The sequence below is a fragment of the Epinephelus lanceolatus genome, chromosome 14 (genome assembly GCF_041903045.1).
Source record: "Epinephelus lanceolatus isolate andai-2023 chromosome 14, ASM4190304v1, whole genome shotgun sequence".
Classification (NCBI taxonomy): Eukaryota; Metazoa; Chordata; class Actinopteri; order Perciformes; family Serranidae; genus Epinephelus; species Epinephelus lanceolatus.
In genome coordinates this window covers 13427897-13445991 of record NC_135747.1, presented here as the reverse complement: position 1 = coordinate 13445991, position 18095 = coordinate 13427897, and the positions used below count along the sequence as shown (strand labels likewise).

The 18095-nt window shown below is 41.8% G+C and overlaps 1 protein-coding gene across 3 annotated transcripts in view; it reads left to right on the top strand.

Moving 5' to 3' along the window:
* Positions 1-2803: 2803 nt before the first annotated feature.
* LOC117251534 (neuropilin-2-like) overlaps positions 2804-18095 on the top strand; it is a 116654-nt gene continuing 101362 nt past the window's right edge. For 2 of the 3 annotated variants that reach the window (XM_033617945.2, XM_033617944.2), the window contains exon 1: positions 2998-3210. In XM_033617945.2, the coding sequence (XP_033473836.1) occupies positions 3135-3210 (76 nt within the window). In that variant the 5' untranslated portion in view covers positions 2998-3134. Of the gene's footprint in view, positions 3211-18095 lie in introns of all 3 variants that reach the window. The other variant, XM_033617943.2, reaches the window with a different exon arrangement.

The following is an 18095-nucleotide window of genomic DNA, read 5'->3' as shown; positions in this document are numbered from 1 at the left end:
TCTTTTTTGCACTCAGCATGCTCTAGTTCCATGTGAGACCAAAATCTGAACTAGAATTTGTATTATTTCACTTCAGTTAAAGGAGCAGATTTTTCTCTGTGGATTAAAATAATGGAAAAAATGTTAATTTTCAGAGAAAGGTTGTGTTTGGTTCCTAGAAATTTGACAAATTTAACACTAAAAGATTTACGCAATTTGCTGTTCAACATGTCAGATGGATTTCTCACAGAGCAGTGCATCTACCTGTTCTCTATGGGTCAAGATAATAAATTTCTAACAGCTCGCTGGAATGTTACATTGATATTAGCATGTGATTGCTCTGTGCTACTTGACAGATTCCAGTTGGCCGGGGTGGGTTTAGTTTCAGTGGAATGACACAGGACGAGGGGAGCAAGAGGGGTGAGAGGGACAGGTTACAGAGGTCATACGACTAGAGGGACCCAAGGAATGAGTAGGGTGACTGTGACTGTCTCTCTCTCTTACACACACACATGCACATACACACACTCAGACCTGTCATGGAAAAAGAACTTAATACCTTCAGACCTCCAGAGATGTTAGGACACATCGGAGTGACAGTTTGATGGTGTGTATGTGCGCCTGCGTGTGTGTGTCACATGTCACTGTCCTGACCTGAGACCAGTGATTCACCTGCTTTCTGGTAATTGTAGGCGTGCTACCGTAAAAGTATAACTGATAATGATATGAGACTACAGCTTATCTACCTTCCTGCTTCCTTCGCTCAGGACTGTGACTGCTGCAATAGGTAGACATATGTTAACGTTTAGGATTTGCCTGTTCTCAGAAAAGCTTGTGTCATAAAAGCGGCTATAAATAATTTCCACATGATGTAAAACAAAAAAAGCATCAGCACTCGTGTGATTTTCTTGTCATAAAAGAAAATGAGGTCTGCGAGGGATTTTCTTCCCACGAGATAACCCGGTGCACAACTTGATTTTCACTGAGCGGTCAATGGTGAGTTCAGCTGTGTCATTATGGCCGATATGTGTGTGCATCTGTGTGTGAATATGTGCAGGGTGTGTCCTGGGAAGGCAGTGCAACAGCCAAGGTTCGGTTAGCGTTCAGACCACAAACTTTGGTGCTGTTACAGGCCCTAAAACACATCTCCCACTGACATCCTCCCTGTATTATGCTACTGAGAGAGAGATCCAGAAAGGAAAGAGAGGGAAACAGTAGCACAGTTTAAACAGTGAGTGTACAGAGATTAAGATAGTATTAAAATGTATTTTCCCCATTAAATTATCCCCTGGCTATTTGTCATTCAACCCCATTTCTGTGTGTGTGTGTGTGTGTGTGTGTGTGTGCGTGTGTGTGTCAGCATTGTATTGCTGTCTATATCTTCCTCCCCTTATTTAGATTCTGTTTGCCACTGACCCATGTGCCCTTGGTAAACAGCTTTTTGCCCTGGCCTGCAGACAAGTGTGTGTGCGTGTGTGTGTGCATGAAGGTGTGCAGGAAGGTGTGTGCAAACTTTTGCATCCAAGAGCTCAACCATTGTCAACACAAAGGGTGCTCTGCATGACAAGTAAATGTGTCTTTCACAGGAAACAAACACCAATTCAATTACCAAAAAGTATTTTTGGTAATTGATTACTATCGCATTCATTTCCTCTTTAATTCATTTATAGATGCACATGGTCAGTGTTTCCGCTGTAATGCTGTAAACCAGCACCAGGCTCCTTTTAAAGCTCCCAGCACTACTACAAAGCTCATAAAGCTGTGTTGTGGGTATCCTCTTTCTCTTTTTTCTGCCTTTCTTCTTTCCACCTCCCTCCTTTCTATTAAATACAGGAGACAGAGAGAAAAGTGAAAGAAAAAGAAAAGGGAGACGAGGGGAGAATAAGAGAGGAATAGAGAGAGTATCTGGATAGAGAAAGGAAAAGGAGTGGAGGGAAATGGGAATGAAATTTGGTATAAATGAATCCAGGGGAGCTACAGGAAGGCAGGAGAGGGTGAGGCAAAAAGCGAGAGAGAAGGGAGTGAGAGGGAGATGAAACTGCTCTTTAATCAGTGAGGGGCTATATGGAGGCGGGCCGAGGTGCCTACTGTAATCCGATACACGCTCGCGCGCACGGCGTGCACGCACACCGTGACAGGGGACTGAGTGAGCAGTCCTGCTCGCTGCCACAAACCCGGCGGAGATCGGAGGGGAAGGAACGCACTGCCGGAGAGACAGAGAGACAGAGACATACACTGAGCGTGGAGGAAAGAGAGAGAGAGAGAGAGAGAGAGAGAGAGAGAGAGAGAGGGAGAGAGAGAAGGGAGCGGACATAGAAGAGCGTGTTCCAGCGAGGAGACGCACAGTTTGCAAGAGGAGAGCGGAGAGGCTGCACGTTTATTTTCTCCCGATCAGTTTTACGCACGCACGCCGGAGCTGCCTCTTCCAGGAGATCTTGTGTTATCTTTTGCGCAAGAACGCACTGATATCTGGACAGTAAATTAAGAGGATACTCGATAGGAACATGTTTTTGCTTTCTTAATCACATGTGCTTTCAGCAAGTAAATGCGCAACTGGGAAAAAGAACCAGAGCAAAAGATTTGGGGATATTTTATCGTAACGAAGGGGGAAACACTCATGTTACTTTATTTCAGGTTTTAACAGTGGTTTGCTTGTGTTTCTGTTGGTTCCTGGTGGTTTCAACCAGTGATTTCTACTTTCTTTGAATTTTATAATTTGTCTATCCAAGAGTGTGTCGACGAGGTTCATATTCCCACGCGCCTAGAGACTGACAGGGGGACACAGTGCTGCCGACTGTGCGCACCGCAATGGATTTTGAGGCTTTAAAGATGTGTTTAGGGTAGATATCGCGCTGATTTTGGATCACTTTGCTCAGATTAGTTTGTCTTTAAAAGCACACGTGGACAGAGCTCGTTCAAATCGTGTACAAACAGTGTTTTACCAGCGCGATATTCTTGGAGAGCCCGGTGAACACAACCCGGCATTTGTGGTGGATTTTGGTCACTACTTGTGTTGCGCTTCAAAGAAACTGAGAACTGTGGAAAAGGAGAAGGAAAGGGGGACTTTGAACTGCAGCTGTGTCTCAGATATACAGAATAAAACCACAAAGGAGGAGAGAAGAGGTGTGTTTTTTCTTCACATCCGAGGGGAAAAGATGGATTTATTCCTATGGCTCTGTGGATGTTTACTGGCTTTTCTCTTGCCTTCAGCAGTCAAAGCAGAGGAAGGAGGTAAGTTTGACACTTTTGCTGCCCGCTCAAATCACACTGTCACATGTAGGTGTTAAATGGGAATTAAACCGCCTTTTTGAGAGAACATTTCCCAATCCACATCACAAGTATTGAGGCTATTAAACACATTAGAGATGGAGAGGTCCCTTTTTTCGGGAAAGAGGTGTGACCCCGTCAAACCAAACCGCGTATTGAATGTAAAAATTAACACTTTGGATGAACCACAATCATTACGCACCTGACTACAGAGGCAGCCTTCACTCCCGTTCATATAATGCCTTGATACTCATAGTGCCGAGGGACCCTGATTAGTTCACACTTAAGAGGGAGATCATGCTACGGGATGTCGTGTATTTTAACTCTCATTGACACATCTCGCACCAGAGGTGGAAAGTAAAATAAAAAAAGTGAATAAACAACTTGCAATTAACACCAAAACTACATCAGTTATTATTTTCCTCTATCAAAACCTCACCTAATTACCTGATAGACATTTGCGTTATGGTTACCTCTTGATGTCGCCCGTTTCTATACGTGGGCAACTTTCTAACATAAGTATTATCATCACCGGCAACGTTTTCATCGCCCCACTCCACTACTGCTTTCACTCCGTCCTATATAAACTGAGGGATGCTGGCGAGGTATCAATATTGATTTTTGTCTCCTTGAACAACATCTTAAACATGCGATGGATTTTAATCTGCAGTTTAATCAATGACTGTTCTCATGAGAGCTCTTCAATAATGAAAAATCACTATAATGTTCCTGTAATATTCCTACCGGGACTAATGCCAGTGCCAGGCAGCGCTGCTCGGTGGAGTTAACAGTGACTTTATCGCGCATGTTATATCTCATAAGGTGTCACTTTGATGCAGTCTTATATCATTCCTTGAAAGACCTTTACATCGAGGCTGGTGTGTTCACGCAACAGGGTAATCCTTTTTCTATTGTCGATTGTGCGCTGAATCTGACCGGCCTTCTGTCTCCGTCTGTCGGAGGCCAGCACCGGCGCTCCGGGCGCATGGAGGTCCGAGGCTGCGGAGCTCTGTCACTCCCCAAGTCCGTGTGCGCGGAGGGTAGCTGCGTTCTGCTGTGAGATACGGTATAAGCTCTACGATTTATTCTCAATGAAAGGTGGCAAGGCAAAAGAGTACGCTTATTGCGCTGGTATAGTATCGCAGGTCTTTGTCTTTGGACATTATGTGTGCGTAAACAAAAGATTTTTACGCACAGTGTGAACACAAGTAAACGCCTTTTATCACCGATCTTCTCTGCTGCACAGAATAGAGAAGTCCCCTGGTCGAGTTGGTAAAAACGAAACCCACATGTGGTGACTCTAGGTCAGTGCATCAATACTTAAATTCGCTGTTACGCGGCTACAGGTGTGCGTTTATGGGAAACTTCAAGTGTCTCAAGCAGTGAGAATTAAGAGGCAGCACTAGTTGTTTAACAAACCAAATGAGATTTGAGAATTGACCATGTGTGTAATACTTAACAGTGGGTATCTGCTTCCTTTCACTGATTTAGAAGCAAATCATCTATTTTTGTGATCTTTAATGGTTTCTCAGAACTGCCTTTGAAAGATAATATATATTTTATATTCCACCTCAGGGCCTATTTTCTGCATTGAGATATTTCTGTGTGAACTCAATTTATAAAAGAGGGAATTGAGAGAGGGCAGCTGTGGAAAAGTTGGTTGCATTCTAGGTTTTATTGGTTTAGGGCTTATTCAGGAGGCTAGCCGGGGCTTTTGCAGATCTCATGACTTGGATTGAGTGGCCCGTCTGCCAAATGTTGTTTTGAAGAAAAAACAGAGAGCACAAAGGAGGCATTCTTTACAGAACATCACACTTAACCTCTGATGTGAGAAGATACGTGCCGACAGGGTGATTTCACCTCTGGGGGTTTAGATCTTCACAAATATTGATTACTGCTGACACCGTATGTAAAATCTATAGTATTTCCAAGACTGTCCTATCTAGACATGACAACTGGTCATTTGATCAGCCATTTAAGATGGTCTATGTATACATTCACCACCAAAGTAGGAAGTGTGGTGCCTCAGACACCAGAGACCGCAGTTTCTCTTCCATCTCCTACACTCGTCATTGCTTTTTTTAAACATGACCATAATCTTTCCTTGGAACCAAGTTGTTCTGCTTTTAAGTATGATCATGATCTGTTTCCTGAAGATGACACTTTTTTACAGCAACAATGTATCTGTTGATGGCAGATTTAAAAAAAAAACAAAAACATTTTTCTGGGGAACTCCCTTCAGCTCAGTTTGAGATCTCTCCGCTGGTACCCTGAGAACCACTGGAGCAGACACACACATGCTCAGCAGTAAGCTATGCAGGATGAAGCTTCCTCAGCAGTAAACTTTTACAGATGCCTCTGCTCTGCTGTCTCCGGAGAGATGAGCAAGGAAAGCATAGTGAGACTAAGAAGTGTGTGTATATATATATATATATATATATATATATATATATATACAGAGAGAGAGAGGGAGCGATAGAGGCAGGAGGGAGGGATGGAAGCACAGGCAGAGGAAGTTACAGAGACAGTAACAGGCAGAGGGAAGCTGCAAAAAGAAGTGAACGAAACGGAAGAATGATTTTTAGCCTCGCTGTTTGATCCTGTTTCTTCATTCCGTTTGATCACAGCTGTGCCTGCAAGGGAGATAAACGGACATAATTGGCCACTCAAGACCAGCTGTCTGCCTCTATAGTGTCTCTGCTGAAATATGCTGGATGATGAAACAGGCTCACTGTGATGCACAGTGTGAGGAGTAGAGCTAGCAGTGGGGTGACTTGCCCACAGGTATGCACTAAGGACTGGTTGTTTTTGCTGGCTGCAACCAATCCAGTGTGATATGAAAGAAACAGGGGGAACAGAGAAGAAGACATTTGTTGTCCAGCTTTTGGGGTGAAAAAGCCAACTCCACCTACATATATATAGAAAAAAGTAGTTTTGCATAGTTTCAAGGCTGACTAATGCTACAAATGACTGCATCTTGACTGTGCATGCTCCAGTGTGACTGCGTGAGCCAGTACAGGCGTGCTTTCATTTGCTTTTAATTGTCAGGTCATTGTGCTGCAGAACTCAAAAGACTTTTGCTGCTCCATGCGCACCATGTATCCTGGCTGTGACCAGGCTTTCTAATGCATTAGTTATTTTCTAGCCTCGAGCTTTTGCCCCACATCTAACACAACCTGGTGCTGTGTCGCCCCGTGGGGGCCGGCTTGTAATAATTAAATGTTACATTGATGGAGGTCATAATGCTTTGTAAGTTTCAATTGGCCATCAATAAAACAAACCATCCATGTCATTTGTTCCCACAATGGGGGTTATACCCTTTTTTAGCTGCCTCCATAATGAATCGACTCACTGCCTCTAACACAGTCGTTCTGTGTAATTACTTTGCGTTTGAAAAGATTAGTTATTAGCCTGGAATATTACAGATATTATATTCTATAAATACATGTTTAACCGTATTTGTTCCTTTCACTGTAATCTCATGTTTCCATGGATAATTACTCAGTGCATATGAAGACTGGCAAGCGTACTTGAGAAAGGGCTAGAAATACATCAGCGTATTATGGCAAGTCAAATAACAGAGTAAGAAAAAAAGTGAGTGAGTGAATGCTCAGTATTAGAAGCAAAATGTATTGCAGCTGGCTATAAAAAGAAGGGGCAATTAGTGCCTCTGAAATCAGCTCATCCATACATATTTGTCTCAGTATTTCCCATATCTCCTCGTAATTTCCTATGATTGTTCCCTCCCCCATGCGAGTCGTTCTTTATTACTGCTGTACTATCAGATGTGTCAGATGATTTGCTGATACACAAGGCCAGGAAACACTTTGCTAACGTGGCTGGCAAACTTTAATCCCAATAAAGCACAATGAAGCAGTGAAAAGAGAAAGTGGAGGGGGAAGAGAAAGAGATGGAGAGAGCAAGGCATCGTGAACATTTGGTAGTGCAGAGGAGAGGGGGAAAGGGAGAAGCAGAGAGGGAGAGAGCATGAGAGGGCATTAGCGAAATAAGAGAAAAGCACCAGAGTGTGAAGCAGTAGTTGAGTGGAGCCACCTGCAGTAAACCAACCCAGATTTATTCCTCCCCTCTGTCGAGCACAGGAGGGTTTCTGGCCAAGGTAAAGCACATTGTTAATAAATACTCTGATTGTAATATAGGCAGACGACTTCATTTTCTAAATAATTATCCTGAGAATGAAATTACACTATGGTAGAGGGGTTCATTTGGCGTATACTAGATAGATACATCAGTGTAATAGCTTGGAACAGAGGCTATTTTCTTGAAACCACAGAACAAACCAGACAAATTTGTTCACAAAGAGGGCGTGCAATTTGTTCAAGAAAACCTCTCGAGCAGTCCCTCTGCTGTGAGGGTTAGATTTAAACTTTTTTGTATGTGATAACTGAGTGTGCTAATCTGTGGCAGGTGACACTTTCCTGGAGACTTTCTTCCAAAACTGATTTCGTTTTAATTATCCTGCAGGTAGCAGGTGTTTTCCACCAGGTTTTAAGGATTAAGGGTTGTCCTTCATTCATCCAGGCATTCAGTCTGCTGTGTTTTTCCATTTTCTTTTTTCTTTTCAGGGTAACCTCAAGAAAATAGATTCAAATTAGCCATACAACTTTAAAAAAAAGAAAAAGAAATTTGGCATTTAAATGAGGGAACATTAGTCTTCCTGTCATTAGAATAATGGTGGTTGAACAACAGAGGGGCCAGTCGACTGACATCAACAAGCTAGTTTGCAGTGAGCGAATAAACATTAAGCAAATTAACCCTCGGCACAGTCTCTCTCGTCTGTAAAAGGGAAAGGACAATTAGTGGGTCCAGCAGGATGTTCTAATTACAGTTATCATGTCATTAGTAAACTGTTAGTATTCTAGTGTCTTCATTGGCCATTGGTAATGACTGGAGTAATTAGAGAGGAAGGGGAGATCAGTGTGTGTGTGTGTGTGTGTGTGTGTGTGAGAGTGTGTTCTTGGTTTTGCACAAATGTGAAGAACAAATGTCCTCAGAGGGAAGGGGAGATCATGGACATCCTTCAAATGAGGACATTTGCTGGTCCTTGCTTCTTTTCAAACCATCATCCTCACAAAGAAAAGTGTTAGTGTGTGTTTTTGTGTGTTAAGCTGAACCTTCTGTGTCCTCAGTAGTCCCTCCAGAGCAGTGCCGTGCGAGGCCACAGGTTGTTTTCTTTTCTTTTCTCCCTCCCTTCACGCTGAATCATCCTGTTGTTTTCCTCTTTTCATGGTACTTCACCTCTCCTTTAATAGCGCACTCTGTCTCTTTCTCCACACCTCCCCCTGTCAGTGTTTTCCCTCGCTCCGATTAGGAAACCTCCCTCACCTTCTTTTTCGCCCCACTTTGCACGGTGGGAAATCTTTTTCACCCTTTCATCCACAGTTTTTTATACTCTTGTCTAGTCTGTCTGACTCTGTCAGTCTGTGCCAATCTATGTTTTCTCATCCTTGTTCTCTCTGCCTGTGAGAGAATAAAGCTCAACTGTTGGAAATCCATTCACATGGTTTGTTAGTGACTTCATTCATACACATCTTAAAAGGCTTATGTAAAGAATTAGGTAGGCTGCTTTTACATTTGTTTTTAAGGTTGCTTAAAGGAATATTGCACCAACAAAACGATCATTTGTATATCAATTACTCACATTCTGTTACGCTGAATTTGTAAAGAAAACTTTGTTTTTCTCGAACGAAGAATCCAAAAACTAAAGAAATTCTTGATAAATTAAAGTTCAGGGGGGCCAGGTTTAACAGCAGCAAAACTATATCAAGATGTCTGTTAATAAACTCTCACACAACTCCTGCAGTATAATTAGAAGTCTCATTTATCCTGTCATATGTTCAGTACCTCCCAAGCACATGCAATTTTGCTCAAACGCTACTGTTTAAAACACTTCTGCATATGAATGGCGGGCCTGGACAATCACATGCGTTTGAATGCATCCTACTGAGCAGAGATCAAATGCACACACTTGTCCTGGCGCACTACTCATCCACCTGTGAGGCTCTGCAGAATGTTTTATATAGTAAAGTTTTAGCGAAGATACATGTGTTTGGGAAGTACTGAGCATACGACTCAATAAATGACACTTAAAATTATACTGCAGGAGTTGTAAATCTCTGCAGGAGTTATGTGAGAGTTTTTAAACAGATGTTTTGATATAGCTTTGCTGTTGTTAAAGGGCCAGTGTGTAATATTTGGCATGGTTTATCTGCGAGGAAAAGAAGACGCAACTTCACTCCTTGTGATGCACTCTCTGCGGCGCTTTTCCTCCTGGTGATATATCTCCCCAACGATGGTAGCAGTAGCACCGAATCCCATTCTGTGCATTCAGCCTCTCTTCTCGCCCGCTCGGCATCAAACACATAGAGTTCCTCATCTGTATGCTCCGGCTCAAACAGGTATGGCTCTGGGTCTGTGTCCGCTACAAGCAACTCTTCAAAATCGCGTTCAAAGTCGTCCATTGCAGCTACTATAGTCCAGAGATATTGCTAGGCTAAATAAACAGCTGAGCTCTGTTTACAGGCTACGCTGTCAGTCAGTGTGCGGGCTGGAGATTGGCAGAGCAGAGAGGGGAGGGGGTCCCCACTTAGAATGGTAAACGAGTATGTGTGTATGAAGTGTGTCTGTTACGCTAGAAGAGTCAGAGTTTGGGACGGAGTCTTTTACCCCCTGGAGTGTTACCGGAGTTTCTGGAGTGCTCAAATAAACTGGCCTTTTTCCCAAACGTTCCTCTGGTCTCCTGCTCGTGAGGGATTCATTACAATATCATAACATGGTTTAGATTTCTAAATAAACATTCACCTCGTCGCTAGATAGACCTACTCCTGAAAAACTCATGTGCAAGGCTTTTTGTCCCTACGAGGCCACCGTCATTTACCCGACAGGAGGGGTGAGCGAGTGAGCCCTGCAATCTAGAATTTGACCACTGATGTCACTGTTTTCAACCCATTTTACACACTGGCCCTTTAAACACGGCTCCTTTTACCCAGATTCATTAAAAATTTTCTGTTTTTGGATTCTTTGTTCACTATAGAGACATGCAAGAAAAACCTTCTTTTTTCTTTTCTTTTTTCATTTTCTTCACAAATTCAATGTAACACAGGGTGAGTAATTGATCTACAAATGATCATTTTGGTGAAGTGTTCCTGGGCATAGACAACATTTGAATCCCTCTTATCAACACACAATCTTTACTTAATCAACTCTTAAGTATATAAAGATGAGTGCAGTAAAACCTGAAGACGCAGCTTGGGTTGTGTGTGGATGTAGTTGAGAACAGTATTATTTTCAGCATTCTTTTGAGATAAGATTCTGAGGTAGACATGCCCAAATTACTTTTCAAGATGCAGCAACCTCCTGTACCAATACCTGTTTATTTCACCTTTCCTTATATAGATTGGCTGAGCATATAGGCCCTTCAACAGCAAGGCTGTGTTAACCTGAAAACTGAGGCAGGAACATGCAGAGTTATGCACTGCATACAGCATAGCACTTGACCTCATGTTCAATGTTATGATTAAAGTTAAACTTGAACAGGAATGCATAAACGCAATGTCAAGTGATAGTAACGCCGAGTGAGAGACTGTCCTTACAAGAAAAATGACAACTCAGTCATTTCAGCAAATGACACATTTACGTTCCAGTCACAAAGCCCTCCAGCGGCTGTAGTAATTATGACAGGAGCAAATGGAAAACTGTCACATGGCCTCTGCATATGGAGGAGGTCAGGCCACAGCATTGTCACATCATAAAACGGATTTATATTTCAACAGTGATTTGTTACGGTTTTGGAAAGCATAGACACATGATGTCCTCCCACTGATAGAAGGGGCACAAATAGCTTCTATGTGTTATGGACAGACAATGTATTTTGACGTTTAATTTGTAGGCACTGTTGAATTTGTGTTGGTGGTTTAGTTGTCCGCTTTGGTTGATCAGTAATCCAGCTGTGGCAGTCTGATATGTCCAAAACCAATTCTTTTAACCTACAGCTCCTCCTCTCTAATCTTACTTTAACATTATATCCAACTTTTCCTGTTACACTTTTCTTTTTTGTCCCCTTCCTAACACTCTTCTCCTTCAGTTAGCTTTCCACTTCGTCACTATTACACCGTTATTGATCTAAAATCTTTCTCTGTATCTTCCTTTGTCCACTGTCATATTCTGGCTCTACTCACTAAAGCCCCATAGATCAGGTGGTGTCTGTGCTCCTGAGTTGAGAAGCTTGTTCTCATGTCAGTTCCTTTTCTGTATCACACGCTCATCCTTCTTTTTTTTATGAGTCCTTGTCTCTCCTCTCCTCTCTCCACTTTCCCATCACTTCTTTTGTCTCTCCGATCCTTTGTAGTCCTCCGTCATCCCTCTCTCTGCCTTACACAAACACACACACACATAGTCTTTTCTCTCTGTAGTTTTCCACTGTGGCTTAATGCAGAGCACCTGGAGAAAAGCGCTACCCCACCTGTTTGTGTGTCAGCGTATGAGTGTGTGAGTGTGTGTGTGTGTGTGTGTGTGTGTGTGTGTGTGTGTGCAAGAGAGTTGCATTTTCTGTCCAGTGAGCTTTTCGGAGCTGCTGACTTTCTCTTTTCAGATGATGAGAGACAGATGTTCTGGCATTATGCTCTCTTTCTTTCTTGCTTTCTTTCGTCCTGCTCTGCCTCCTTCTTCCTTTCTTTCTCTCTCTGTCCATTCCTGAGGTTTCCCAGGTTTCAATGACTAAAAGCTCCTTGGTTCTGATCCAAAGAAGACATTTCAGCCTGTTATTTTCAGTGTTTCTCATATTCCCAGAGTCACACAAAAAGCTTTTTGCTACAAATGTATCTGTATTTCTGCCGTTTAAAGTAACAACACCTAAAGTGTTTTGTGAGTGCTCCATGATATTGGAACCGAGCCGTCCCACTGAAAATGCATTGCAAACAGAAAAGAATGCATAGAAATCAATGGGGAAATTAGCATTTACTTTCCCTCAGGCTTTGATACAGATGGTCAGAGTGTATTGATTGTTAAATTCGGGGATCTGTTTCCAACAAGGTCACAATAATGAAAATGTGAGCCTGGCTGTACTGTTTGAATATTTGGGGCCAGTGTTGGTGGATAATAAGTTGATTTGCCAAATAATAGCCTCACTCTTAACAAGCTCTCTAGTTAGCTGGGTTAGACACTTTCTCTCTCTCATACACAAACACTTGCTAAACCTTTAAGGCTTTCATTATTAGCTCTGGCAAGTGGAAATGAATGTGGAATATGGTCCAATAGCAAAATTCTCACAGACTATTAAATGGATTGCGACAGGCTAAAAAATGTTTCCTTAGAGTAGATCAGACTCTCTACTCAGAGGGAAAATGAATCTGTGAGAGAGTTTAGAAACAGGGTCAGAAATTTGCATTTGGGGCCAACAAACAATGATCTAGTTCAATTTTGCAAAGTAGCTCCACATGGAAGTGTGTGTGTTTGTTTTTCTACATGTTTGAGACTTTGTGCAATAGTTTGTGTGCCCTTCAGTGTGCGTGTTGCTGTGCATGCAGGTTTTTATTACATTTCCGTATGGCTGCATCTGTGTGTGTTGAAGTGGGGAAAAGTTGCTGAATGGGTGTTATCAGGATGCAATACTGAACGTGGCAGAGAGACATAAATAATGCAGTGACCTGTCTTATATCCCTGCTTGACTGTTTAGCACCGTTTATTGCTGCTTATTCCCAGTGTGTGTGTGTGTGTGTGTGGTCTGGATTCAGTGATGTCTAAGCCAGAGGGGGAATAAGCAATGTTCAGCGGTTTGTGTTTGTGCATTTTGTTGTGAATTTGTGGTCTAAATACAACCTCTCTGTGAAGATCGCACACGCTGATGTGGTTGGGAGGAATGCTGTCTTGTGTGAAGTCTGGGGTCAAGAGGATGGATGTGTGCGTGTCTGTAAGGGACAGAGAAAATGGTTGTGTTTTGATGTGGTGCTTCCGTTTCATCCTACGTTAATATTGGCTCTTACACTATACGACCTTTTTTGACCTGACAAGGATCCAAGTAGTCAGCGCTGTCATTAATAAACTTTTGTGACATGTAGTGCAGGCTGTTTTTTGATAGCCTTGCACCTTCGTTTTGTGGGGATAATTACTCTCCTTCAGCTTATAAATGTAAAGGTAGAAACTCATCACAGAAGTTAAAGCTACAGTTGATAACTTTAATGAAAATATTTTTTTCAACATATTTGCTGAAACTGTCACTATATTCTGAAAGAAGTACATGAAATCGATAATCTGTGACAAAAATCATGTCCCTCCTCCTCTTCCTACCGCCTCTACTGGCATTCCCTACAATCAGGCTGTGGCGCGGCAGCAACAACCAACGCAGCTGTCAATCATGTCAATCAATGCTCATGAACTGCAGTCAAACTAGGCAGTGCTGATCAAATATGAATCAAGATTCTGTTACTGCATTGCCTATTTCTCGCCTCAAATGTTTTCAGAAACATATTTTAGCGTACAGATCAGCTGTAGCCCATGTAGCTCAAAATGTTCTCATTTTACAGCTAAACAGTACACTAAAATATGTCTCTGAAAATATCTGAGTTGAATAAAAGGCAGTAACAGAATCATGGCAGTTTCAGCAAATATAGCAAATATAGAACGCCTTGAGGGAGTTTCTTCCACTTGGACTCATTGATGAACTGATATGATTTTGGTGGTCAAAGCTCACTGTGACCTCACAAAATATGTTTTGGCCTAACTAAAGTATTCATATGCTAATTATGATCAGACTCTTGTCTAAAAGGATAAAATGATGATTTTTATATCCAAAGGTCAAAGGTCAACCTCACTGTCATATCATAATTTGCTGCAAGAACACTTTTCTGGCTTTTTTTCTGATTGTATTGATCATCCGTGCTGCCAGGTTGAAGATGGTTGTGAGGCATCCATTTTTTTAAAAATATTTTTTATACCTTATTTTCAGCAACATCCATATTTAAAGCATTGTCAGCTGTCATGGCGACATGTGAGTCTGGACAGATATGGATGTAAATTGTAACTTGACTGCAATGCGAAGGCATACAACCTCAAGACTGTGACTGTAGTTTATAAAAGTTACCAACTGTAGCTTTAAGGGCAGAATCCAATATAATGCTGCTCTAAAGGATTATTGTGGTTCATTACACTTTTTTAAATCGTTGGCCATCATTTTGTCATTGGCCATGATAACATTTACTTACTTACAATTAGATCTGCAGCAACTCTATAACAAAGTCTGACAGGTAAATGATGTCTTAAAACTCAAAGAAGCTGTAATGCTCTTCTTTTCCTACATTCTTCCGTTTCCTGTCGTAATCTGTTTCTGTTCAGCCTCACATCTCTTTTGCTTCATTTCTTTCACTCTCTATAACAGTCTCTCTCTCTCTGTCACTTTTACCTGTTTGATAATTCCTGACATGAATTCAGGCTTTTCCCCCAACTCAGCATCTCCTCTGTTCTGACACACACATACACAGACATTACACTTTCTTCCCAGCATGCAGGTCAGGCTGCTGCAGAATACAAATCAGCATTGCTATAGATTTACTTTTGGAAGCTGTATTCATACAGTTTCTGGGTAAATAGACGTGAAGCTGGCAGATAACTGTCCTTCCTGAAAGAAAAATGTACACTGGTCTATCACTGCGGGGACTCCACAGTATAATAACTGATAAGCTCAGCCTCAGCGTACTTTTAATGTGTGTAATGTATATGTGTGTGTGTGTGTGTGTGTGTGTGTGTGTGCACACATACATGAACCAAATAAACAATATCAATATTCACAAAGAATATGTTTAGTGGCATCTCGTGCAACAGGATGTGATGCTATTAATGCACATATCACCTTAGTGTGTGTCACTTCCTGCCCCGTTTGCATGTGATAGTCATTGAATGACTGTGTGTGTCCAGAGACTGATAGACCCTTGAGGCAGAGCAGACACAATACTTGAGGCACACACAGTGTCTGCCTCTCTATCACACCAGCCTTATTCATCAGACACTTGGAGGTGCTGTCTTTATCGTCTGAACACCAGAGGTGAAAATAGGATAGTGGAGGAGAGGGTAGCTAGTCTCAGTAAAAATATCAAAAATGCATAAACAGACAAAGAAAACTAGCACATTTCATAAACAGGGAATATAAGAATAATGTCGATAAATGTATAAAACCTAGACACCTAGCCTCATGTTTTTATTGCACTTGAATGGCTTAGATTGTACAGGTGTTCATGTTATTTTGTCCATCCCCAGTACTATATATCCACTGGTTGGTTAAGGAGGCAGAAAGCAGGTTTTGAAGGTCTCATCTGGGGGGCTGAATCTAACAAAAACACATTTATACTCTTCTCATTTTAAGACCCAACTAACTAGTAACAACAAAGAGTCCCAAGCAAAAGCTTATTAATCAGCTACATTGCTCTTCATGTTTCCCCTCTCACATAGTCTCAGCACATCCTGGATTTTTCGTTAGAGTCAGAGCTACGCCCGTGTGCTAAAAGTGGTGTTTGGCTGATGCTGCTGTGAGATTCCAGAGTGGTTAAACACTAATCCAGGTGGTGCTGAGATGAAATGCGTCTGGCCGGGTTACATAGGCCTTGTAACTCTACTCCTGTATTACTGTATGTCACCAGGGAGATTGGAAACAGATAGGAGGAGATAGACATGACTAGTTGGCTCACAGCATGACAGAGGAGGGAGAGACAGGCGGAGGCAGAGAGATAGGAAGAGATTCAGAGGGGGCGATCACTAATTGTTTGCAGGCGGTGTGAGGTAGACACTAGATATAGATGCCAAAGTGCCAATCACTGTGTGTACTGTGTGCCGAGAGCTGACCTCCACTTTAATTCTCCCTTGCTGACTCTTGAAAGTATTATGCATCAGTTTCTGTGTATATTTGCAACCATGCTAAAAAAAATTATGTATGCTGCATGTTTGTTTTAACTTCCCGTGTGAATTTGTTTTGAAGATGGTGTCTGATAAAGTGTTTATGCTGTGCGTGTGTGTGTTAATGTTTGTGTGACTCCTCTCAGAGTAAGTTTACAGTAGCCGGTCTATTTATAGTGTTAAAATATGTTGTGTTCTGCTGAGTAGTTTGACTTGGCTATGTCACCCCACTCAGCACAGTGGCAATAAATAAAACGTCACATAGCACAGCGGGCTAGACGGTGGCACAGACCAAGAAGTTACCCAACTTCTTCATAATTTTTTTCTTTTCTTTTTCTTTTTTCTTTTTTTTTTGTAATGAGGCAGGTTTCTTCAGGGACATTTGGCCCTGATTGAAACAATGATATAAGCCGTCAGGAGCTTGATTGTGAGTTTGTTTTTTCTCTCATAAACAGGAAATTATCTAAGGGGTTGCTCACCGGCCAAATTCTTCCCAGCAAGCAGCCGACATTCACAGATGCTGTTTTTATTAGCATAACCTGGTCCATCGTGGCCATCACATTGCCCAAAATATTTATTGAAAATCCATCTGCTTTGGTGCACATGTACGGTGCAATCACAGATATAATTCCTTGGATGAGGTCGATTTTTCAAAGGAGTGGTCTACTTAGCAAATTATATAACAAAAACAAAGCACTTGTTTTTTAGTTTTTTCTCTCTACACTCAGGATATGACTTAAATAAGTCATTTTTCTGAAAACCAGACATCATATTATTACTTATTACTGGTGCAGTGTTACTTTGGGGGATGCTAAATGAACAATCTAACAACCCTGGTTCTTGAGTCTCCTCTGGCAGATGGTGGCTCATACTGTGTCATTATGTTGGAAGTGCTTGGACTTAACAAAGATGGTACTCAGTGTATCCACCATGATGGTTTAACTTACGTTGTGCAGATCTTAAACAATGAAGGAGTTCAGCTCAAGTAGAAAGTCTGCACAGTCCATCAAACAGGGCAGCCAGCATGGTGCACAATAGATGCCATAGATGTAATACAGTAGCGTTGTGTGTATGTGTGTGTGTGTGTGTTATGCTGTCGGGTGTCACAGATATATATGAGTTACCCATCTATGCCAGAGTGCATCTGTGGCATTGAATGAGGGGTATTGTTAATGACACGATGCAGACGTAAAACCGCTGACAAGTGGATCCGCTCTGTGACAGTAACTGTGGCATCTGGAGGGCTTGTTCACTCTGTGTGTGTCAGTGTGTCGGGCTTCATGGGTCAAAATGGAGTCTTTGTATGTCATGATGCTGAGTTGACCTTTGACATCACATCCATAAAGACACATAGACACATGCGTCTTTGTTTCTCATATCCTGTGTCTGCAAACACAACTCTTATCTGCATTTTATCAGTTTGGAGCCGTCTTCGTAGTGTGAAATCATGCTTGATGAACAAATATGTGATAAAAAAAGAGTTTTATAAAGAATGTTGACATGCTTCTGGTCAGCGATGATAAGAAAACAGCATTGACCCTGACGGTACTCTACACTTACATCTGCTGCTTTGAGGGAAGTTATTAAAGTTGCATATTGTTCTTGGAGGTTTATCTGATCAGTCTGCTTTCAATAGTCATTTATTTCTTCACCTTTCATCCCACACTTCCCTTTAAAAGTCTGCCCTTTATCCTCCCCTTCTTTTTTTTCTTAAATGTTTGTATTACAATGGGAAACACTAATCAATGACCTTTGTCTGATGTGTGAACTTGTGTTTTAACCTATGGAAAAATATTAAAGAAGTGCTTCACTGCTGGAATGATGGTCTCTTCATAAACCAGGGCTGTTTATGTGATAGAAAGATGCAAATACTTTTAAAATTGGTGCCACATGACCAGAGAAAATACAGAAAAAGTGGCATTTGCTTATACTCAAGAAGTAAAAAACCTACA